General features: G+C 34.4%; 1 protein-coding gene across 1 annotated transcript in view; it reads right to left on the bottom strand.

The window, feature by feature from the left end:
• CCDC178 (coiled-coil domain containing 178) overlaps positions 1-25,925 on the bottom strand; it is a 370,122-nt gene that overhangs the window by 326,115 nt on the left and 18,082 nt on the right. The window contains exons 4-6 of the mRNA XM_029217904.1: positions 10,791-10,813; positions 5,164-5,246; positions 2,922-3,122 (exon numbers count right to left, since the gene is read on the bottom strand). Coding sequence (XP_029073737.1) covers positions 2,922-3,122; positions 5,164-5,246; positions 10,791-10,813 — 307 coding nt within the window. The remainder of the gene's footprint in view (positions 1-2,921; positions 3,123-5,163; positions 5,247-10,790; positions 10,814-25,925) is intronic.

Here is a 25,925-nt window from a genome sequence, read left to right as displayed (position 1 = left end):
CTTCAGATGCTGCTTGGGTATAATATATGTATTCTTATTTTATAAGGAAACATTGCTATGCACATCCAATTTTAAAATTTATAGGTTCATACAGTACCTAATTCATGATGAAAAACTTACTTCTGGTTATCTTTTTTGGTAGGGAGAAGAAGAGGCACTTACTCTATTATTAGATGCATATCGAGTGCCAAGGGCTGTCATTTGGGAAAGGGGTGCAGTGACCAAGCAGAAAGGAAGTCAGAGGTACAATACCTCAGCCTTACTCTTCTCCATCATCTCCTATGGTCTCTTGCCCCTGATTTCCATTGGCTGAACCCAGAAAGAGGACAGAGTGCAAAAGATATCTTTTATGCAGTCTATTATAAATCAGCCTCATGGGCCACAAAACAAAAGTCACAAGCATGGGTAAGGTAGTTAGGGGGATGGATGGATCTGGAGGAGGAACCACAAGACATCTAGAAAGAAGTAAATTTCCGTAAAGTTACCCCCCCAAATTATCAAAACCTTTACACGCATTGTACTTAATGGTAAGGCTGTTATGGAAATTAGAAGTTTTTCCTGTCACGTATGCTAGAGGCTTCGAGAATCTAAACAGACTGTAAAAATAAATAAATTCAGAGTTTGTAAACAAATTCAAAATATTTAGAGATTAAGTCCTAAATATATCAATATAATTGCAGCATATTCCTGAAAGCACATAAACTTTTCAGTAATATGTTACAAACAGAAGGCACTTAAGAAACACACAGTGATAATAAAGCTAAATTTCATTGCATACGTTAGCTACTTAAATAAAATAAAGCAGATGAACATAAATTTCAGATTTTTAAGTAGATCTTTACTAATATTGAATAAAAGGCAACTCAAACAATAAATTATAAGCAACGGCAAGGGTATACATCATCGTTCAAAATGCATTTATTAGGCTCCTAGAATGTGCAGGCATGTATCTCAATTTTATTTTGGTAAATCCTTAAGTAGAACTCCATATAGACCCCAAACTATAATATCTAAGCACTCTTATAAAGGGTATATGAGATTACATATAACTTGATTGGCAAAAAATTAAAGAAAATCAGCCCTCAACATTGACTTTCATTTTCTTGGGGTGGGGGTTAATTTATGTTTATTTTTATTTTTTTAATAATTTTTTATTTACAATGTTGTGTTAGTTTCAGGTATACAGCAAAGTGAATCAGTTATACATATACATATATCTATTCTTTTTTGGATTCTTTTCCCATATAGGCCATTACAGGGTATTGAGTAGAGTTCCCTGTGCTATACAGTAGGTCCTTATTAGTTATCTGTTTTATATATAGTAGTGTATATGTCTATCCCAATCTTCCAATTTATCCCTCCCCTACCCCCGACTTTTCTACTACTATTGACAAGGAAAAGCCTCTCAAACAATTAGGAAAATGGCAGATGGCTCTCTGTGGATGTGAATATGAATCCACTCAACAATCTACTGGGATCCCGATGACTATTCTGACCCTACTGCAGCCTCAGTTGCCTCTAAAACACCAATATATATGTATGTATGTACACACTTATAAATTATATACCTATGCTATTACATTAGTAGCATATGCACATCACAAATCCTATTCAAAAACCTTATGAATCAGAGCAAACTCACTCCAAGCCCAAATGAATTATTTATTTTTATGAACAGCTGTTGACACCAAATATTTTATAAAATACATTACTTTAAACGTGGGTAGAAAAAGGTCTACTGTTACCTGAGTTTTGCATAATTTTTATATAGTTAGCTCTTTAGTAAAGGGTGACAGAGAGCATAGACAAAGGTTGAATTAAATTTAGTCCCAGCCTAGGCTCTGGGCCCATTTTCTGCTTCTTGAGCTCTGAGCTCCAGAAGGGAGTGAACAAAGGGGGAGTTTAAGCTGTGAGCTTCATATTACTTTAAAAGGTGGAAGCAGGCATTAAACCTACATTTAATTTCTTTTATTAAAAGAACATAATTGAGGAACCATCTCATCTTTTCCTGCAGCTCCCTGAAATGTGGTACACTATACTTGGGAGACTACAGCTTTAGAAGATTTATAACATTATAATAAAGGTATGTGTATGGGTGGAGTCTGACACAATTTGAATTAATGGCTATTGTACCAGAATAATAATTAATAGCATCCTTTTTTCTCTCAAAGGTGTCTTGGCTTAAATCATGGGTTATATGGGAACCCTAATATAACCCATTTCTAAAGCATGTGAATCCTGAATTAAAATTGTTACCCTATGATAACATAAAAAGCTTCCAGCCTCAGGTAGGATCAGGTAGTCTGGCATGCTTGATGAACCAGTATTTGGAAATGAAAAATCCAACACCTTTAGACTATTTAATACTTGACCACAAGTCCCTCCATTCTGTAATCTAAAAGACAGAGTTTCCTTTTAAAACATGTTACCTGCATGACTCTTGGAAACATCCTAAGTTTCTTTGCCTGCTAGAAGTTCCCAAAGCAAATTTACTATTGAATTCTCAAAAGAAGATGCATATATGTTCCTAAAATATCACTTAGAATTCTCTCATTTTCCGAGATTTAAAGATGTGGCTGATGCCACCAACTGGCAATCACTTTAAATTTCTAGTGACTGAAATATTGTAGTCATTATGGGAAATATGTACCAAATGTTTGCACGACCCTTGGGTACCACAAGTTCAATGGCATTTCCAACAAACACCAAATGACAGCAGGTCCAGGTTTGCTCAGTGCAGCCCCAATTTATGTCTGTAAACTCAGCATTATTATTAATAGTATCTTTCAAATATGCACTGGTTTGCATGCAGAATAATATGGTTACTCTAAACAGAGGTAATTTTTTAATTCAGAGCTTCAATTAATCATCCACGCCTCTCCAACAAAGTAAACGGCAATATGAAAAATCCTTATTATTACCTTTCTGCACAGCTAACGGGATTTCTTGACGTTTCCAGATTGACCAAGAATCAATTTGCACGCTAATCCTTTTCTTTCTTGATTTTTGTTGTTTTAAAGCTTCTTCAGCTTCTGCACGATCAGTTTCTAGACTTTTAATGAGTTGGATGGCCTCTGATAGCAATCTTTCCATTTCCTGCTTTAATTCTGGACACTTTTCATCTTAAAAAAGAAATATGTATTCACATTGGTTAATGAATCAGCCAATAAGCTGGACGGTGGGAACAGGGGTACTAGCTGTGTTGCCATCTTTTTAATATTTATATATTTACTATGAGAACTGTAGAAAAGTGAATTAGCCGTTTAAAGACAGTTTTATTATAATACAATCATAACATTAATTATAACCTTTGAAGACAGATTTTGAAATAAATATTTTATAAAATAATTAGAATAGCTAAGTCTCAACCAATACCTTCATGCACATTTTTTTCTGAGGGAAAAACACATGTTCTATTCACAAGCTATATTATAGAGCTTTATTTTGAAATTATGCTTGTGTTTCCTCCCATTCTATGAGAAAAGCAAACCATAATGCTTTATCTAATATTTATCAGATAAATACTGAAAATCCTCAGAGGTTCCTAGAAACAAGACACTTTATGTTCTTTACCTTATCAGATAACAACATCCCTAGTTAGCCTTGCCAGAAATTCATCGTCATTTCCAAATTGTATTTAGTTAGTTACAATATAAATTAACTCCCTTATGAGAGATATTTGTGATTCTTGGTTCACAGCTCTGGAATGATACGGTTTAATATTAACAAAATGATTAACATGGGTATTCATTCATCTATTTATGCAAGAAATGGGTAGAGAGCCTGTTATGTTCTATGCAGTATGCTCTCTCCCTGGAGGTAGATCAGTACGAAAGACGGATATGAGTCCCATTCTGGTGAGATTTATACTTGTGAACATTGGCTTTTGCCAAAATGTGACATGACAAGAAGACATAAACAAACACAAAGTGTCAAAAAAGGCAAAGCCTCCAAAGAGCTGGGGCTGGAGGTAAAACAGTGAAACTGTATCAAGAAGAAAGGTGGCTGACAGATCTTTGTTTTATTTTGTTTTGTTTTACTTTTGGATAATAAAGACATTAATTTTCCATTGGAAAATGGAAAGTTTTGTGTATAACTTAAGGTGTCTCCAATTCATTCTATTTAATATCTCTCTGAATTTTTTTGCAGAATGCCATCTCAATTAGTTTTACTGTTTCATATGGAGTGAGAAACCACCTACATTTTTTATTAGCATAAACACTTAATTACCACAAATTTTCCTCATCCTGATACTGTCTTGTATTTTAGAGTCAAATATACATGTTTATAATGAACATAATTGTAGTTTATTTAACTGTTACTGTGACCATTAATACATTGATATTTTCTCCTAGAATCTGTCATTTGAAAAATTAAGAAGTAATGAATCAGGTTTTCATTTTCATTATAAATGGAAAATAGTAAAAACAGAGTCTCACTATGAATGACAGCAGTAAATGACAAAATATTCATGCTTCTAAAAAGTCCTAAGTTTATTGGTTATCCTTCTCTAAAGGAAGGTGTTCAACAAATTTTTGTGGCAAAGGTAGGAGGAAGTGTTTAATGTCAAGGATATAGTCAAATATGTTGAAGTAATTTTAACACAAATTTTACACCAGTATATAAATTATTATACATCTACATTTGGAAATTTTGACAAGAATATTAGTCTTAATTTATATATATAGAAGAGCTGTGATGTCCAATATGGTAGCCATGAACCACATGTAACTAATTTACATTTAAATGTAACTTAAAAGTTAAACTTAAAAATTAAATTTCTCAGTCTCACTAGCCATATTTTAAGTGCTCAACTGCTGTATGTGGCTAGTAGCTACCCTATTGGACAGTGAGACACAGAACACTTCTATTATCCCAGAAAGTCCTATGGGACAGCACTGAATTACAGTTACATTCTTGAGAAGTGGGCAGGGATAATTATATACTCAGGACCTAGAGCAGTATATGGTACGGTACAGTAATGAATAAATATTTGTTGAGTAAATATTTAATCAAACAATAGAGACTCTTTCCTCTATTAGTCACTCATAAGGATTACAAAACTCTTATACATGATTCTTGTGAAAATGAGAAATGTATAAATGAAAAGCCAATGAGCTTTTAAATATAATTATACTTTTCTAGTATGAGGTACAACTTTACCTCTCAATTCTTCTGGTATGACCTCTTTCACTGGTGTAGCAACACTCAGATCTTTCAGCTCTTTTGTGAAAGAAGTTCTGCTCCTTTATGACGGGAAAGAAGCAGTCAATTAATAAAGGAAGGCTGTACTTAAAGTTAGTAAAACAAATTTTAGGTGATGTTTTAATATTGAATTTTAAATATTTGTGGTGAAACTTACTATACATATTAATGGTACTATATAAGAGATGAACATAGCAAAATTCTAATAGAAAATGGGTTTTATATACTTCATGGTAAATTAAGAGAAATTTAAAATTCGTTTCAAATGATTTGAAATTTTTTGAGGGGATAGTAAACCAATACTATTTTAATGATAGTCTTTTCTAGAGAGTGCTGCTATCAAAAAAAAGTTTACTGAAAATAATTTGAGAGTTATTTCTCTAATTTCAGTTTAGCAGTTTCTGGGGAGACAATATAAAATGGAAGGAGAAAAACTACTATTTCATATTTGATGTTATTAAGGTTTTAGAAAAATGTCCAAATTAAAATGTATTTTTTCTAAAGAATCTTTCTAGCTAAAGCTCTATATATTCAATAATGAAATATTTCTCATTATCAGTATTCTTCTGGTCCAATTCTTGAATTCTAGACTAGTTTTCACTGTACTGAAGAAGAAGTACGTTTCAGGAAGTTTCATTTTATCCACGTTGTAGCATGTATCAGAACCTCATTACTTTTTATGGTTGAATAATATTCCACTGTACAGATATACCACTCTTCATTTATCTATGAGTCCACTGAAGGATTTCAGGTTGTTTCTACCTTTTGGCTATTGTAAATACTAATGATACAAATATTTGTATACAAGTTTTTTTTGAACACCTGTTTTAAAATCTTTTGTGTATATACATCAGAGTGAAATTACTGGGTCATATGGTAATTCTAGATTTAACTTTTTGAGGAACCACCAAACTGTTTTTCATAGTAGCTGAACCATTTTACATTCCCACCAGCACTGCACGAGAGTTCCAATGTTCAACAGAAGTGGCAAGATATGGGCATCCTTGTCTTATTCCTGATCTTAGGTTGGAAACTTTCTGTCTACACCATTAAGTGTAATGTCAGTCAAGAGTTTCTCATAAATGTCCTTTACCATGTTTTGGAAATTCACTTCCCATTCTAGTTTTTGAGTGTTTTCATTATGAAAAGGTGTTGGATTTTGCCACATGCTTTCCACATCAATTGAGATGTTCACACGAGTTCCCCCCACCTCCTTTTATTACTGTGATACATTACATTGATTGGTTTTTGTATTCTGAACCACTCTCACATTCCTGGGATAAATCTTACTTGGTCATGATATATAATTCTATTAATATGTTGCTGGATTCATGTTGCTGATATTTTGTTGAGAATTTTTGCATCTATATTCAAAGTGATTGGTCTACATTTCCTTTTCTTGTGATGTCTTTATTGGGCTTTAGTATCAGGGTACTGCTGACCTCATAGAATGGGTTACAAAGTTTTTCCTTCTCTTCTATTTTTTGAAAGGGTTTGAGAAGCATTGCTATTGATTCTTCTTTCAACGTTTAGTAGAATTCACCAGTGAAGCCATCTGGTCCTGGACTTTTCTTTGGTTGGATGATTTTACTGATTCAATCTCTTTACTCATTACAGACCTGTTCAGATTTTCTACTTCTTCCTGAGTCAGCTTTGATAGTTTGTTTCTAAAGAATGTGTTTATTTCATCTTGGCTATCTAATTTGTTGTTCATAGTATTATCAACTGTTCATTGTATTATCTTATAATCTTTATTCATGCAAGATCTATAGTAATGTCCCCAATTTTTTAATGAATTTTTTAATTCAAGTCTTCTCTTTTTTTGTCAGTCTAAAGGTCTGTTAATTTGTTTGATCTTCTCAAAGAAACAACTTTTGTTTTCATTTATACTTTTTTACTTGTATTTCATTTATCTGTGTTCTAGTCCTTATTATTTCCTTTCTTTTGCTAGTTTTAGCACACTCATTCTTTTCTAGTTCTGTAAGCTATAGAGTTAGGTTATTGGATTTGGAATCTTCTTTTTAATGTAATCATTTATGGCTATCCATTTCCCTCTGGGAACTTCTTTTACTTCATCTCATAAGTTTTGGTACTGCGTGTTTTCATTTTCATTCATCTCAACTTATTTTCTAATATCACCTGTGATTACAAATTGACTCACTGAGTTTTTTAGAGCATGCTGTCTAATTTATACACATATCTGAATTTTCCAGGTTTCCTTCTGTTATTGATTTCTAGTTTCATTGAATTGGGTCAGAGAAGGTACTTTGTATGAATTTAATCTTTTTACATTTTTGAGATTTTTGTTCAGTCTATCCTGAATAATGTTCAGTGTGAATGTGAAAAAAATGTTCAGTCTATCCTGAATAATGTTCAATGTGAATGTGAAAAAAATGTGATTTCTACTGTTGCTGTGTGGAGGGTACTATATAAGTCAGTTAGGCCTAGATGGTTTTAGTGCTGTGCAAGTCTAATTCCTTATTGATCTTTTTGGTTCTTTTATCCATTATTGAAAGTGGGGGTACTGAATTCTCAAACTTATTATAGAAGTGTCTACTTCTTTCACTTCTGTCAGTTTATTGCATGCTTTTGAGGTTATGTTTTTAGGTATGTATAGGTTTATAATTTTTATGTCTTCTTGATGGTGGTACCCTTTTATCAAGATATCAAGTATTCTTTGTCTCTTGAATATGTTTCGACTTAAAGTCTATTTTGTGTTATATTAGTATAGCCACTCAAGCTCTCTTCTGTTTACCATTTTCCTGGAATATATTTTTCATCCTTTCATTTTCAACCTACTTGTGTCTTTGGACATCAAATGAGTCTCTTATAAACAACATGTAGTTGGAGAATGTATTCTTATCCATTCCACCACTCTCTACCTTTTGATATGAGAGTTTAATCCATTTTCATGAAAAGTAATTACTGATAAGAAAGGACTTACTTCTGGCATTCTGCTATTTGTTTTCTATATTATCTTTTTATTCTTTAATTTCTCCATAACTCCCTTCTTTTGTGGTTAGTTGATTTTATTGTTTTAGTTTCCCTCTATTGGATTTCTGTGTTTTTTATTCATTTGTTTTATTAGAGTTTTTCTTAGTGGTTCCTTGGAGATTAGATGTTACAACTAACATCTTAACTTCACAAAAATTAAGTTTGAATTAAAATCAACGTATTTTCAACAGTATTAAAAATTCTGTTCCTTTACAGATCTGCTTCTTCCTTTTATGTTGTCATTTTCACAAACCAGACATTTATACATTGTGTACCCATTAATATAGATTTACAATTATTGTTTTATCTATTTAATTTTAATTAGATAGAAAAACAAAATAGATAAATAAAAATGCAATTATACTAATTTTTGTATTTATCTTTATAGCTACCTTTACTTTTGGTATTCCTTCATATGGCTGCAAGTTACTGTCTAGTGTCCTTTCACTTCTGCCTGAAGGGACTACCTATAGGATTTCTGATAGAACAGCTCTGATAATGTGTGGAGCCCCTCAGTTTTTGTTTATCTGGGAATATATTAATTTCTCCTTTATTTCTGAAGGACACTTATGCAGGATTCAGAGTTTTTGTCTGACAAGTTGTTTTCTTCCAGCATTTTACATATGTCAATCCACTGCCTTATGTCCTCCATAATTTCTGATGAGAAAATGGCTTATAATTTTATTGAAAATCCCTTGTACATGATGAGTAACTTCTCTCTTGCTGCTTTCAAGATACTACCTTTGTCCCAGGCTTTCAACAATTTTACTACGATACGTCTTACTGTGGATCTCTGAGTTTAACCTGCTTGGAGTTCACTGAATTTAATGGAAGTACAGATTCATTTCTTCCATCAAACTTGGGGAGTTTTTAACCAATGTTTCTTTAAATATTCTTTCACGCCCTTTTTCTCTCCCCTGTCACTCTTGGACTGCCATTATGCGTATGTTTGTATTCCTGATGGTGTCCCTTGGTCTAACAAGCTCTGTTCATTTTTCTTCATTGTTTTGTCTTTCTGTTTCTCAGCCTGAATAATCTCAATTGAACTATATTCAAATTCAGTGATTCTCTCTTCTTCCTACTCAAATCTGTTGAGGAACATCTCTAATTTTTCATTTCAGTTATTGTACCTTTTAGCTCCAGAATGTCTTATTTGATTCTTTCTCATAATTTCTATTTCTTTATTGATATTCTATATTTGTTGAGACATTACTCTCCTGGTTTTGTTGGGGTTTTTTGTCCATAGTTTACTTTATCTCTTTGAGGATACTTAAGACAGTTGACTTAAAGTCTTTGTCCAATAAGCACAATGTTTAGGTTTCCTCAGAGCCAGTTTCCTTCATTTTTTTCCCCTTGTTAATGGGGCAAATTTTCTTTTATTCTTTCCCTGCCTCATAATTTCTGTAAAAACCTGGAAATTTTGAGTATTTTAATGTGATATGGATATAAAATTACCCTCCCTCTACTGGGTTTATTTTTGTTGTTTGTGGTGGATTTTTATTTGCTTAGTGATTCTTCTAAACACTTACTGTAATATCTGTATTCTTTTTCATTTGTGGCCATTGAAGTGTTTCATTAGCTTACTGGTGAACTTGAGTTTTGTCCAAGTTACCTTAAATACCTGGGGCCCAAAAAAACAAAAAGGAAAAAAAGGAAAAATATACACTCCCAATCTTAGCAGACTGGCTCGGAGTTGGAGTACTCCTTTAATGTTTATCCAGGCTGCTTACAACTCTGCCTCTACCTTCAATTCTTACCTGTGCAGATACTAAAGGCTAGCCAGAGGTAAAAGATTAAGTTTTCTTGGTCCTTCCTGAGCATGTGTCCAACACTGTTCATATGTGTGCACTTTTTAATTCCATAGTATATATGAGAGCATTGAAAAACCCTATTCCCCAATGTATCTCTTTTCCCAAACTCTTTATTCCCAGGCATTTTGATCTTTTTAATGCTTGTCCTGACCAACCCACAGCCTCAGACATTGCTGGCAAATATATGACTTCAAATACTTTCAGCAAACACTGCCTGGAAGTGGTTCTAGCTCTGTGATTGCTCTTAGTCAGGAAAAAACAATCCTTTGTGCTGGTCCTTCAGGGAGTCATCAGACTTATCAAAACACTGAACCATAATTCTTTGAGAATAAGGTCCATACTGTTCCTTCTGGCACTAGCAATCTTCACCACAAGTCAGGCTATTTGCTTCATGGCCACCACTGATCTGAGGGCTGGAGGATGGCAAGTGGGCAATTTAGCCACAGTCCTTCTTTCATGCAATGTAGTAACTCTTTCTTCCTTAACTTTTTCCCTTGTTGTTGTAAGTTTTGGACTAGATCCTGCATTTCTGCAGAAGTTGATTCTCATCAAGTTTTGCCAACTTTACAGTTGTTTTTGTGGTAGGACAGAGCCCTGGAAATCCCTATTCTGCATTTCCAGAAACATCCTAATTCTTGTATTTTTAAAAATAAGTTTTAATGTCTAATATAAAAATTTTGCTTTCAATTTCCCTTTTCTTTTGAAATAAACTCATCTACAGCAGATTAATCATCAAAATTTGAACATAAAAAATATAAAAGAAGCACGAAAGGTTCTTACCATTCTTCCAAAGACGTTTCAAACTGTCAAAATAAAAGATCTCAATAAAAAATCAAATTTTTAACATCTTAAAAACAATAGTACAGCAGGTTCTTATTAGTTATCCATTTTATACATATTAGTGTACATATGTCAATCCCAATCTCCCAATTCATCATACCACCACCTCCCAACTAATAAGAACCTGCTGTATAAAAAAATAAATTAAATAAAATTCAAAAAAAAGATAGTAAATTTAACTCACACCTAAACTCACTGACAAAATTACAAATACTCTACTTCACATTCCCCATTATATTTTTGTCAAATTATACTCTGTTGTTTCCACAACAGCTATATACTTACCTTAGCTAGTCCTTTTATTATTACTCTCACCTAATTGTTCTCATCTTTTATCTGTTTCTAAATTTTACCTTTACATCAAGGGTCACTTCAAATGCCATTTACTCCTAAAAGACTTTCCACAGAATCGTAAGTGCATGATATTTAATATATTACCAAAAAGTGGAAACACATAATTACATGTAAGTTCACAAATATTTAGTTTTTCAGAGTAATATCCCTCTTCTGGACTATAAACTCCTTGGTAGGAGTCGTGTTCTACAGATATATTCTAACACTACCTTGGGCTCTAAGGGGCACAAATTAACAAAAACACAAGGAATATACAGTCAGAATGTTGTGCGTTTCATAGACAATCTCCAATTCAAGAATTTAAATTGAAGATACATGATTACTTTTCCCCAATTCCCATATCATACCAAAATTTCTTGGAAAAAATATATAGGTATGTCAATAAAATCATTGGAACATATATTTGAGAAGAATTCCCAGAAACAGAGTAATCAGATGAGACTGATAGTCAAAACAGAGGACAGAAAAGTATAACTCAGAAGAGACAAGTGGAGACCATTTCAGGGGAGGTAAAAGGCTTCTGTGTGGAACTCATGAGAAATTCCCAGTATGTGAGAATAACCAGGTGATAGGCAAAGTAAATAATTAAAGGACTGCCTGTGATGAGATGGGCCAGTCCAGTCTTACTGCTTTCTATCCCAAGAATCCAGAATACATGGCTGAGAAGTTACCTTCTAGTCATTGCCATGAGAAGAATTCTCTAACCACACTGGAGATCTGCCCAAGATGGAGAGGCTATCTAAGAATAGAAGTTATGGTTCAAGAGAGAAACAAAACAGGGCCTACATAACTAGCAGAATCTTACATAGACCCAAACAGGTGAGTGAGGAAAAATAAAAACAGATTTATCAATGAGGGAAAAGATTCTAAGGGGCTACAAACTCAAAAGTAAGCTTATTAAGGCAAAAGAAAAGGCCCACAACTTTCTTGCCTAAGCATATTACCTCCTATTTACAAAGAGCCTGAGTAAAATTTTTATACACTGCATAAAACCCTCAATGTAAGCAGACCCTGACAGCTTCTTAAAAGCAAACAAATAATAACTGCAACAAAAAACAACAAAAACTTATGCTAGCAACGAGTAATCAGTCTGGTCCATTATTTATAGATACAAGGACAAAAAAGAGTATCCAAATATTTGAGGAACGATTATAGTATGAAAAATAAGAAAATTTATACTGAATATAATAATAAATTCCAGGCATATATATCTTTTCTCCACAATACTAAAAAAGAGAAAAATGAAATTTAGCATGAATGTCATTATCCAAATATAAAATAGGCTAAAATAAGTAATCATTTTATTACCGATATATGAGTTAGTTTATTATAAAATTTCCATTTCAAATTAAAATGGAGATGGACAATCAATGAATAATATTAGGATAATTGAAATAATTAAGAAAAAAGTATCATATCTGCCTCATGCAATAAAAAAAATAAACTTCAGATGGTTAAAGAAACTTAATGTAAAAAAAAGGATTAGAAATAATTAAAAATCTTAATAATCTTAATATGAGGAAGAATTTTTAAAACATTACAAAAATCCCAGAATTTGTCAGATAACAGATTGGTCTACATACTAATATCTCTATGAAAAAGCTACCATAAATAAGTTAAAAGAATAGTACAGGCAGAATAACAATTTACAACTAATACAAAAGATAAGAGATATCTATCAATATTTCTATAAATATGTAAGAAATAACAATACAAGAAAAAAATTGGAAAAACTATATGAACAACAAATAACAGAAAATTAATGCAAACGGGCAGAAAGGATAAGATGTTCTACTTATATGTGACACTTGATCTATCCATATATTTATCTATATCTATAGACACAGTTATATACTCACAGATATATATTAAATGAATACTATATATACAAATATGTTACAAAACTAGTATTTTAGCATGAAATTTTTGTCAATTTGCCCATTTTCCCCATTACCTCATACTCAGTTCTCTCTTCTAAACAGATTTTGGTATTTGCTATACTGCCGGAATTTTTTTGGGCCAATAGTATAAGAGACTCAATGGAATCTTAAAAAAAACCCTGGAGAGACTAAATTCACCTGCATAAGAAAAAACCGATGAATCCAATTGTTTGAAATCTCAGTGGGTGTTTACATGTAACATAACAAGCTTATTCTAAAATTTATATGTACCAAGAATAGTCAAAGTTTAAAAAAGGAAGAAAAGAGGGAACTACCGTATCAAGTATCAAAACATATTGTAAAGCATGTAAATTAGTAAAATGAGGTATTGTAAATTAGTAAAATGAGGTATTATAATAGAAAGATAAAATTAACCAGTGGAACAAAGAAGCCAGAAATAAATATACTCATATATAAAAACTTGATATATGATTGATGTGATATAGCTGATTTCTAAGAAATGACTGGATTTTGCAATAAAATTGATGTTGATAAAAATAATTTTCCATATTTTTACAAATGAAAATACCTACCTATTCCATTCTCTCACACACAAAATAAATTCACATTGTTAAACAATTAATCTCAAGTAAAAAACTTCAAAATTTTAAAATAAAGGAAAAATTTTGTAAGAAATAGTGAAAAGATTTCTTAAACAAGTTCCAAAACACTTGAAATAAAGGGAAAATGATAAATTTAAGTACATTAAAATTAAGAACTTTTTTTAATAAAAGATAACATAAAAGGACAAGTCATATGAGAGAATATGTTTAAAACCTACACAACAAACTAAAGATAATCATTTATTCTACAAGTCAATAAGAAATTACAAATAAACCAGAAAGAAAATGGCAAATGATAAACAGGCAGAGAAGAGAATGAACATTTGATGAGTATATTAATAGATGCTAAACTAATTAATAATTGGGAAAAATGACATCACTTGATTATGGAACCTCAAGAGTCCTACATAGTGCAGATACCTGTAATCAGGCTAACTTATGTGATACTAGTTCTAAGAAGCCATTTGAAGCTGAAGTATCACAAGAAAGGAAATTGGTTAAGAGACATTTTAATGTACTGTGACATAACTGTCCCAAATTTTAAACTGAATAATGCTTAACTGAGTAATGCTTAATTAATATTCTGTTTGATCCTCTTTATAGCACATTTTCTATGATATAGAAAATGATGTATTTTATAATGATAAAAACATGCTACCTAAATTTTTAGAAATAGAGTTATATTTGGTACGGAGAAATATATTAAGATGAAAAACCCTCGCAACATTTATTTTTAAAGATTTTTTTTATATAGTCCATTTTTTGAAGTCTTTATTGAATCTGTTACAATATTGCTTCTGTTTTATGTTTTGGTTTTTTGGCCACGAAGCATGTGGGATCTTAGCTCTCCGACCAGGGATCAAAACCACACCCCCTGCATTGGAAGGCAGTCTTAACCACTGGATCACCAGGGAAGTCCTGACCCTCACAACATTTTTGTAGAGGTAAGTGATAAAGCAATAAAGAAAAATTATTTTAATCGGTTTTTGATCTGATGGTAGAAGGCAAAATTTCAGGTACCTAGTAATCAAATTATCAGGATACTTAAATGGTTCACATAGGGAAGGCCTACAATACCAGAGGAAAATTTGAGTTTCCCATGTATAGCTTCCTATCTGAAATATTTAGACAAGTCTTAGAAATCTCTCAAAGTCACTTTAAATTATTTTTAATAAAATTTCTGTTATTATTAAGCTTAGAATATTACTTATTACCATAAATATTTGAGATATTTAGAAATATTGATTACGACTTATAATCAATTTTATCCAACTAACCACAAAATCCTATGCATTTCCTATTTCTGTCTCTTTCAAAGAGCAAAGAGAAACAAAAGGGGGGGACTAAAAATGTCAAATTGGACATACTTTAAATATGTATGATATTAGGAGTCATCAAATTATGGGTGAAATAAAATACTTTATTTACTTATAGCTCTAAACCACATTGCCCACAAACTCCTGCTTGATACATGTAACATTCTAACTGACCCTGATTTTTTAACTCCATATTTTTATTGGAAATTATTACCAAATATTTTGAATATTTAGATGCTATTTAAGTTCTTGAGACAAAGAAAGTATTCATAAAACCTTCTAAATATTTTCTACTCGAAAAAATTAACTTCATGTTGGGAATCTCCCTTTTACTGTAAAATATTTGTAGATGTGAGTACTAACGCTGAATACTATCTCCCACAACTGTGACCTACTTTCATCTGAAAAGACTACTCATACCTTTAAACTCACAGTCAATAGGGGGTTTCCTATAACTACCCTATTCAAAAGTCCAAATCATCTCAAAAGCACAGGCAATATTTATCAAACAACACACCAAATTATTTTTAAACTTAAGAACAAGTACATCCTTCCCATGCATTTAAAAGCATGTGCAAAACCTGACATAATTTTTAAAAAATCATTCCTGAATCCACTCATTCAGAAGTATTTAATGCCTATAATCTGCCAGGTTTTAGTAGGTACTATGGTTAGTGGTGAATTATAAATAGACTTTAACTTCCTAGATCTTACAATCACATAGGACAGAGATATGAAGAAACAAATAAAATACACTGTGCTAATTTGGTCAGTAAAATGTCATATGAGATTCAAGGGAAGACAGCTATCCAAAGCTTTGGAGGGCAAAGGTAGTTTGTGGGAAGAAATGAGGGTTAAACAGAGATAAGAGAAGATGCATGGGTTAAGGTCCTGGGTTAAGAGAGTTAATCAAAGCTAAAATAGAGTATATAAAGGGACATGAAGCTTAAGAGTAAATATTATTTTATAAAGGACTTTTATGGCATGCCAAGGAATATGAAATAAGCACTGTGACATGAGACATTCAGAAGAGGGTTTTAGGCAGATTACTGGCAACAATACATTTAGAAAAGAGAAGGCATATGGCCTATTTTATGGAAGAAGGAAGGGAGGAGGAAATGACTAAAGCAGAGGTACCAGTGAAGGGCTCTTACAGTAACACTGGCAAAAATGAGAATGGCCTGAATGAAGATCCTACAGTATGGATGGGAAGAACTGTCTGCATTTGAGACACATTCTAGAGGTGGAATCAAAACAAATTAGTAGGAGACTGGTTCAACATGGTGGAGTAGAAGAACGTGCGCTCATTCCCTCTTGCAAGAGCACTGGAATCACAACTAACTGCCGAACAATCATCGACAGGAAGACACTGGAACTCACCAAAAAAGATACCCCACATCCAAAGACAAAGAGAAGCCACAATGAGATGGTAGGAGGGGCACAATGACAATAAAATCAAATCCCATAACCATTGGGTGGGTGTCTCACAAACTGGAGAACAATTATACCACAAAAGTCCACCCACTGGAGTGAAGGTTCTGAGCCCCACATTAGGCTTCCCAACCTGGGGGTCCGGCAACGAGAGGAGGAATTCCCAGAGAATCAGACATTGAAGGCTAGCGGGATTTGATTGCAAGACTTCAACAGGACTGGGAGAAACACAGACTCCACTCTTGAAGGACACACACAAAATAGTGTGCATATCAGGACCCAGGGGGAAGGAGCAGTGACCCCATAGGAGACTGAACCAGACCCACCTGCTAGTGTTGGAGGGTCTCTTGCAGAAACGGGGGGCATGTGGCTCACCGCAGGGACAAGGACACTGGCAGCAGAAGTTCTGGAAAGTACTCCTTGGCATGAGCCCTCCCAGGGTCCACCATTAACCCCACCAAAGAGCCTGGTAGGCTCCAGTGCTGGGTTGCCTCAGGCCGAACAACCAGCAAGGAGGGAACTCAGCCCCACCCATCAGAGGACAAGCAGATTAAAGTTTTACCGAGCTCTGCCCACCAGAGCAACAACCAGCTCTACCCACCACCAGTCCCTCCCATCAGGAAGCTTGCACAAGCCTCTTAGATAGCCTCATCCACCAGAGGGCAGACAGCAGAAGCAAGAACTACAATCCTGCAGCCTGTGGAACAAAAACCATGTTCACAGAAAGATAGACAAGATGAAAAGGCAGAGGGCTATATACCAGATGAAGGAACAAGATAAAACCTGAACTAAATGAAGTGGAGATAGGCAGCCTTCCAGAAAAAGAATTCAGAAAAGTGATAGTGAAGATGATCCAGGGCCTTGGAAAAAGAATGGAGGCAAAGATCGAGAAGACGCAGAAATGTTTAACAAAGACCTAGAAGAATTACAGAACAAACATCTAGACGAATTAAAGAACAAACAAACAGAGATGAACAATACAGTAACTAAAATGAAAAATACACTAGAAGGAATCAATAGCAGAATAACTGAGGTAGAAGAACAGGTAAGTAACCTGGAAGACAAAATGGTGGAATTCACTGCCACGGAACAGGATAAAGAAAAAGGAATGAAAAGAAATGGGGCTTCCCTGGTGGCGCAGTGGTTGAGAGTCTGCCTGCAGATGCAGGGGACTCAGGTTCGTGCCCCGGTCCGGGAAGATCTCACATGCCACAGAGCGGCTGGGCCCGTGAGCCATGGCCGCTGAGCCTGCACGTCTGGAGCCTGTGCTCCGCAACGGGAGAGGCCACAACAGTGAGAGGCCCGCATACCGCAAAAAAAAAAAAAAAAAAAGAAAGAAATGAAGACAGCCTAAGAGACCACTGGGACAACATTAAACACACTAACATTTGCATTACAGGGGTCCTAGAAGGAGAAGAGAGAGAGAAGCGACCCAAGAAAACATTTGAAGAGACTATAGTTGAAAATTTCCCTAACATGGGAAAGGAAATAGCCACCCAAGTCCAGGAGCACAGAGTCCCAGGCAGGATAAACCCAAGGAGAGACACGCCAAGACACATAGTAATCAAACTCACAAAAATTAAAGACAAAGAAAATTATTAAAAGCAGCAAGGTAAAAATGACAAATAACATACAAGGGAACTCCCATAAGGTTAACAGCTGATTTCTCAGCAGAAACTCTATAAGCCGGAAGGGAGTGGCATGATATATTTAAAGTGATGAAAGGGAAGAAACTACAACCAAGGTTACTCTACCCAGCAAGGATCTCATTCAGATTTGACAGAGAAATCAAAAGCTTTACAGACAAGCAAAAGCTAAGAGAATTCAGCACCACCAAACTGGCTCTACAACAAATACTGAAGGAACTTCTCTAGGTGGGAAAAACAAGAGAAGAAAAGGACCTACAAAAACAAACCCCAAACAATTAAGAAATTGGTAATAGGAACATACATATCCATAATTACCTTAAATGGGATTGGATTAAATGCCCCAACCAAAAGACACAGGCTTGAATGGATACAGAAACAACACCCATATATATGCTGTTGACAAAAGACCCACTTCAAACCTAGGGACACATACAGACTGCAAAAGAGGGGATGTAAAAAGATATTCCATGCAAATGGACATCAAAAGAAAGCTGGAGTAGCAATACTCGTATTAGATAACATAGACTTTAAAATAAAGAACGGTACAGGAGACAAGGACACTGCATATTGATCAAGGGATCAATCCAAGAAGATATAAGAATTATAAATATATATGCACCCAATATAGAAGCACCTCAATACATAAGGCAAATGTTAACAGCTGTAGAAGAGGAAATTGACAGTAACACAATAATAGTGGGGGACTTTAACACCTCACTTACACCAATGGACAGATCATCCAGACTTAAAATTAATAAGGAAACATAAGCTTTAAATGACACAATAGACTAAATAGATTTAATTGATATTTATAGGAAATTCCATCCGAAAACAGCAGATTACACTTTCTTCTCAAGTGCACATGGACCATTCTCCAGGATAGATCTCATCTTAGGTCACAAATCAAGCCTCGGTAAATTGAAGAAAACTGAAATCATATCAAGCATCTTTGCCAACAACAATGATATGAGATTAGAAATAAATTACAAGGGAAAAGAAATGTAAAAAGCACAAACACATGGAGACTAAACAATACATTGGTAAATAACCAAGAGATCACTGAAGAAATCAAAGAGGAAATTGAAAAATACCTAGAGACAAATGACAATGAAAACACAGCAACCCAAAACCTATGGGATGCAGCAAAAGCAGTTCTAAGAGTGAGGTTTAAAGCAATACAATCCTACCTCAAGAATCAAAAAAAATCTCAAATAAACAATTTAACCTTACATTTAAAAGAAGCAAAGAAAGAAAAACAAACAAGACCCAAAGTTACTAGAAGGAAAGAGATCATAAAAATCAGAGCAGAAATAAATGAAACAGAAACAAAGAAAACAGTAAGAAAGACAAATAAAGCTAAAAGCTGGTTCTTTGGGAAGATAAACAAAATGGATAAACCTTTAGCCAGACTTATCAAGAAAATGAGGGAAAGGAATCAAATCAATAAAATTAGAAATGAAAAAGGAGAAGTTCCAACGGACACCGCAGAAATACACAGCATCATAAGAGACTACTACAAGCAACTCTATGCCAATAAAATGGACGACGTGGAAGAAATGGACAAATTCTTAGAAAATTATAACCTACCAAGACTGAACCAGGAAGAATTAGAAAATATGAACAGAACAATCACAGGTAATGAAATTGAAACTGTAATTAAAACTCTTCCAACAAACAAAAGTCCAGGACCAGATGGCTTCACAGATGAATTCTATCAAACATTTAGAGAAGAGCTAACACCAATCCTTCTCAAACTCTTCCAAAAAATTGCAGAGGAAGGAACACTCTCAAACTCATTCTACAAGGCTACCAACACTCTGATACCAAAACCAGACAAAGATACTACAAAAAAAGAAAATTACAGACCAATATCTTTGATGAATATAGAGGCAAAAATCCTCAACAAAATACTAGCAAACAGAATCCAACAATACATTAAAAGGATCACAGACCATGATCAAGTGGGATTTATCCCAGGAATGCAAGGATTTTTCAATATACAAAAATCAATCAATGTGATACAACTTATTAACAAACTGAAGAATAAAAACCATAAGATCATCTCAATAGATGCAGAAATAGCTTTTGACAAAATTCAACACCCAGTTATGATAAAAACTCTCCAGAAAGTGGGCATAGAGGGAACCTACCTCAACATAATAAAGTCCATATATGACAAACCCAAAGCCAATATCATTCTCAATGGTGAAATACTGAAAGCATTTCCTCTAAGATCAGGAACAATACAAAGATGACCACTCTCGCCACTATTATTCAACATAGCTTTGGAAGTCCTAGCCATGGCAGTCAGAGAAGAAAAAGAAATAAAAGGAATCCAAACCAGAAAAGAAGAAGTAAAGCTGTCACTGTTTGCAGATGACATGATACTATACATAGAGAATCCTAAATATGATACCAGAAAAGTACTAGAGCTAATCAATGAATTTGGCAAAGTAGCAGGATACCAAATTAATGCACAGAAATCTCTTGCATTCCTATACACTAACGATGAAAAATCTGAAAAAGAAATTAAGGAAACACTCCCATTTACCATTGCAACAAAAAGATTAAAGTACCTAGGAATAAACCTTCCTAAGGAGACAAAAGACCTGTATGCAGAAAGCTAGAAGACACTGATGAAAGAAATTAAAGATGATAGAAACTGATGGAGTGATATACCACGCTCTTGGATTGGAAGAATCAACATTGTGAAAATGACTATACTACCCAAAGCAATCCCTATCAAATTACCAATGGTATTCTCACAGAATTAGAACAAAAAATATTACAATTTGTATGAAAACACAGAAGACTACGAATAGCCAAAGCAATCTTGAAAAAGAAAAATGGAGCTGGAGGAATCATGCTCCCCAACTTCAGACTATACTACAAAGCTACGGTAATCAAGACACTATGGTACTGGCACAAAAACAGAAACATAGATCAATGGAACAGGATAGAAAGCTCAGAGGTAAACCCATGCACGTATGGTCACTTAATCTATGACAAAGGAAGCAAGAATATCCAATGGAGAAAAGACAACCTGTTCAATAAGTGGTGCTTGGAAAACTGGACAGCTACATTTAAAAGAATGAAATTAGAACACTCCCTAACACCATACACAAAAATAAACTCAAAATGGATTAGAGACCTAAATGTAAGACTGGACACTACAAAACTCTTAGTGGAAAACATAGGAAGAACACTCTTTGACATAAATGACAGCAAGATCTTTTTTGATCCACTTCCCAGAGTAATGGAAATAAAAACAAAAATAAATAAATGGGGGGCTTCCCTGGTGGCGCAGTGGTTGAGAGTCCGCCTGCCGATGCAGGGGACGTGGGTTCGTGCCCCGGTCTGGGAAGAGCCCACATGCCGCGGAGCGGCTGGGCCCATGAGCCATGGCCGCTGGGCCTGTGTGTCTGGAGCCTGTGCTCCGCAGCAGGAGAGGCCACAACAGTGAGAGGCCCGCGCACCGCAAAAAATAATAATAATAAAAAAATAAAAATAATAAACAAATGGGACCTAATGAAACTTAAATGCTTTTGCACTGCAAAGGAAACCATAAACAAGACGAAAAGACACCCTAAGAATGGGAGGAAATATTCGCAAATGAATCAACACACAAAGGATTAATCTCCAAAATATATAAACAGCTCATGCAGCTCAATATTTTTTTTTCAAAAGCATATAATATTTAATCTTTATAGATCAACAGGCTACATGTTCTTTTCTGTTTTTCTTTACAAACCTTAAAAATGTTAACACCATTCTAAGCTCATTGGCATTACAAATACAGGCTTTGGGCTGAAGTTGGCCCATGGGCTGTAATTGGTTGATTCTTACTACAAAACATTCTCCATGCAGCTCAGTATTAAACAAAACACAACCAATCAGAACATGGGCAAAAGACATAAATAGACATTACTCCAAAGAAGACATTCAGATGGCCAAGAGGCACATAAAAAGCTGCTCAACAGCACTAATTATTAGAGAAATGCAAATCAAAACTACAGTGAGGTATCACCTCACACCAGTTAGAATGGGCATCATCAGAAAATCTACAAACAACAAATGCTGGAGAGGCTGTGGAGAATAGGGAACCCTCTTGCACCGTTGGTGGGAATGTAAACTGATACAGCCACTATGGAGAACAGTATGAAGGTTCCTTAAAAAACTAGAAAAAGAACTACCATATGACCCAACAATCCCACTACTGGGCATGTACCCAGCGAAAACCATAATTCAAAAAGACACATGCACCCCAATGTTCACTGCAGTACTATTTACAATAGGCAGGTCATGGAAGCAACCTAAATGCCCATCGACAGACGAATGGATAAAGAAGATGTGGTACATATATACAACGAATATTACTTAGCCATAGAAAGGAACAAAATTGGGTCCTTTGTAGAGACATGGATGGACCTAGAGTCTGTCATACAGAGTGAAGTAAGTCAGAAAGAGAAAAACAAACATCATATGTTCGCACATATATGCGGAATCTAGAAAAATGCTACAGATGAACTGGTTTTCAAGGTAGAAACAGAGACACAGATGTAGAGAACAAACGTATGGACACCAAGGAGGGGAGAGCAGGGCGGGTGGTGGTGGTGGTGTGATGAATTGGGAGATTGGGATTGACATATATACACTAATATGTATAAAATAGATAATAATAAGAGCCTGCTGTATAAAAAATAAAATTAAATTTAAAAAACCAAAAAATTAGTAATTGTATACAAAGGAAAAGTGAACAGTCATTATAATTAATCAACTTTCTGGCTTAGGTTACTGGGTGAATAATGTTCCTTTAATTGTACCTGGGAACACAGAAGAAAGAAATAACTACTTTCATATGTTTTGAATTTGAGGTGCTTCAAAGATATATATAAAAAGATGTTCAGTAGGCACTGGGTATATGGGTCTTATAAAAAAAGTGAAATCTGAGCTGGGAATCTCAAATTGGTATAAGCATACAGTACATAAATAAAATAACATACATTCAAATGGTATTATCCAAAGGGAGAGTAAAATGAGAAGAGGACATGTCTGGGTAGCACGAGTATTTTCAATATGGTCAGAGGAAAAATGATCTGCCATACAGACTGGAGGGAATATCTACCAAAGTAGGAATAAAGCCTGTTAGAGTCAAGTTAGCAAAATACATTAAAAAAAAAATAGAAATGGGATTTTTCCAGAAGGAGAAAGTGGTCAACAGTTTCATTTTCAACACTACACAGAATAAAATTTTCTATTTTACTCACTTTAATGTGGTGTATACGCACATGTGCCTGTACATTTCAGTGTCGTATTCAACAATGCATAAGTTACTGCTGCATAATAAGCCACTCTTAAACTTAGTGGCTATAAATATTCCCCGTTTTATTTGCTCATAATTTTGTGAGTCACCATGTAAGATGGGCTCAGCTGTGTGGTTTTTTTGGTCACTAATGTGACCTCAAACTAATGCAGTCATCTGGCAGCTTGACTAGGATAGAATTGTTCAAAACAACTTCACTCACAAGTCTGATGGTTTGTGCTTGCTGTGGGTTGGGTCTGTCTCTCTTCTTGGTCATTCATCCTCAAAGAGGCTAGATTATGCTTCTTTACCTGGGGAACTTACAGCAGCAAGAGAGTGAAAGCGGAAGCTTCAAGGCTTCTTGACACTTTGCTTAGCAGTTATATGACATTTCTTCTGACATATTTGTTCAAAACAAGTCACAAGTCCAGTCTATGTTTAAAGGTTGAGAGAATAGACTGTTAATGGAAGGAGGTATAAAGGAGGAGGGTAGTCATTTTTAATCCACCATTATCTTACCTTTGACTCCAAGGATATACATGTCTCCTATACGTAAAATGTATCAAAGATTTAAATATAAGTGCTAAAACCATAAAACTCAAAGAAGAAAGCATAAAGGTAAATCTTCATTACCTGGGATTTGGTAATGAATTCTTAGATATGACAACAAAAGCATGAGCAACAAAAGAAAAAAAAAGATAAACTGAACTTCGTCAAAATTAAAAACTTTTGTACATCAGGGAACATGATCAAAAAAATTGAGACAACCTACATAACTGGAGAAAATGTTCACAAATCATATATTTGATTAGGGTCTAGTGATCCAAAATATATAAAGAACTCTCACAACTCAAGAACAAAAATATTTGAGCTATGAAGAAGAGTTTGGTGGTTCTCAATAAGTTAAACATACAACTACCATATGACAAAGTAATTCTACCCCTAGGTATATATCCAAAAGAATTGAAAACAGGTGCTCAAATAAATCCTTGTATATGAAGGTTCATTTCAGCCATATTTACAATAGACAAAAGGTAGAAACAACCCAAATGTCCATTAACAGATGAACAGTTAAACAAATTGTCGTATATACATACAGTGGAATATTATTAAGCCATAAAAAAGGAAGTACTGATACATGGTGCAATGCAGATGAACCTGAAAATGTTATGCTAAGCAAGAGAAGCCAGACACAAAAGATCACATATTGTATGATTTCCTTTATACAAAAACTCCAGAAAAGGTAAATACATAGAAATAGAAAGCAGATTGTGGTTGCCAGGCCAGAGTAGAGAGTTAAATGAGGATTAAATCTTTAATGTGTGTGAGGCTTTATTTTGCAGTGGTGAAAATGTCCTGGAACTACATAGAAGTGGTGACAGCACAGCTTTGCGAATGTACTAAATGCTGCCAAGTTGTTCACTTTAAAACGGTTAATTTTATGTTACATGAATTTCATCTCAAATAAGCCTAAAGAAATTAAAATAAAGTATGAACTACAGTTAGTAATAATGTACAAATACTGGTTCATTAATTACAACAAATGTACCATACTACAAATGTACTGCACTAATGTAAGAGATTATGCAATGTAAGTATATATGAAATCTCTGTATCATCATCCCAATTTTTCTAGACGTCTCAATCTGTTCTAAAATAAAGTTTATTTTAAAAAAACAATACTATTTAGGAGAATATAAAAAATTACCTAACTAAAAGAAATTATGTTAAATAAAAAAAAAAAGAATATGGCCACAGCTTTTAAGTTGTGGGGTTAAACCCCATGAGATTAATATGAAACCCTGAAGTTCTTAGGAGAATTGAAACATTTTGGCCTAAAAAACAAGAGAGAGTTCAAAATACAAAAAAGTTTCTGAGCTTCCAGCTTATTATGGCAGTGTTATGGACTGAGCTGTCTGTGCCCAAAACTCATATGTTGAAGCCTTAATCTCCAATGTGACTATATTAGCAGATAAAGTTAAATGATGTCACAAGGGTGGGGTCCCAATACAATAACACCTGTGTTCTTATAAGAAGGGGAAGAGACACCAGAGCTCTCTCTCAACATATGGGCACAGAGGAAAGGCCATGTGGGGACACAGTGAGAAGGAGGCTGCTTACAAACCAGGAAGAGATTCCCCAATAGAAATCAACCCTGACAGCACCTTGACCTTGGACTTCCAGCCTCTAGAAGAACTGTGAGAAAATAAATTTCTGTTGTTTAAGCCACAAGGTCTATGGTATTTTGTTATGGCAGCATGAGCAGACTAATACAGGAAAAAGCCTGAGATAGCTATTCAGGTCTATTATGAAAATCAAAGAGCAAAGAGCTCAGACAGTAGATTAAAGAGACACGTAGAACAACAAATTCAGAAACTATTCCCAGGAAGCAGAACTGAGTCCTAAACCAAGAAACATTCCTTGGTTCCAGGTGTGGTAGACCTAACATCATGTGCTCTGATAAATTTCAAAATTTTATGCATTAGTGAAAGCTATGTGCCTTTCATTCCTCCCCTTACG

Source organism: Monodon monoceros, unplaced genomic scaffold (assembly GCF_005190385.1).
Source record: "Monodon monoceros isolate NGI ecotype Baffin Bay Population unplaced genomic scaffold, NGI_Narwhal_1 Super_Scaffold_1, whole genome shotgun sequence".
NCBI classification, from domain to species: Eukaryota; Metazoa; Chordata; class Mammalia; order Artiodactyla; family Monodontidae; genus Monodon; species Monodon monoceros.
This window is presented reverse-complemented; position numbering and strand designations above follow the sequence as displayed.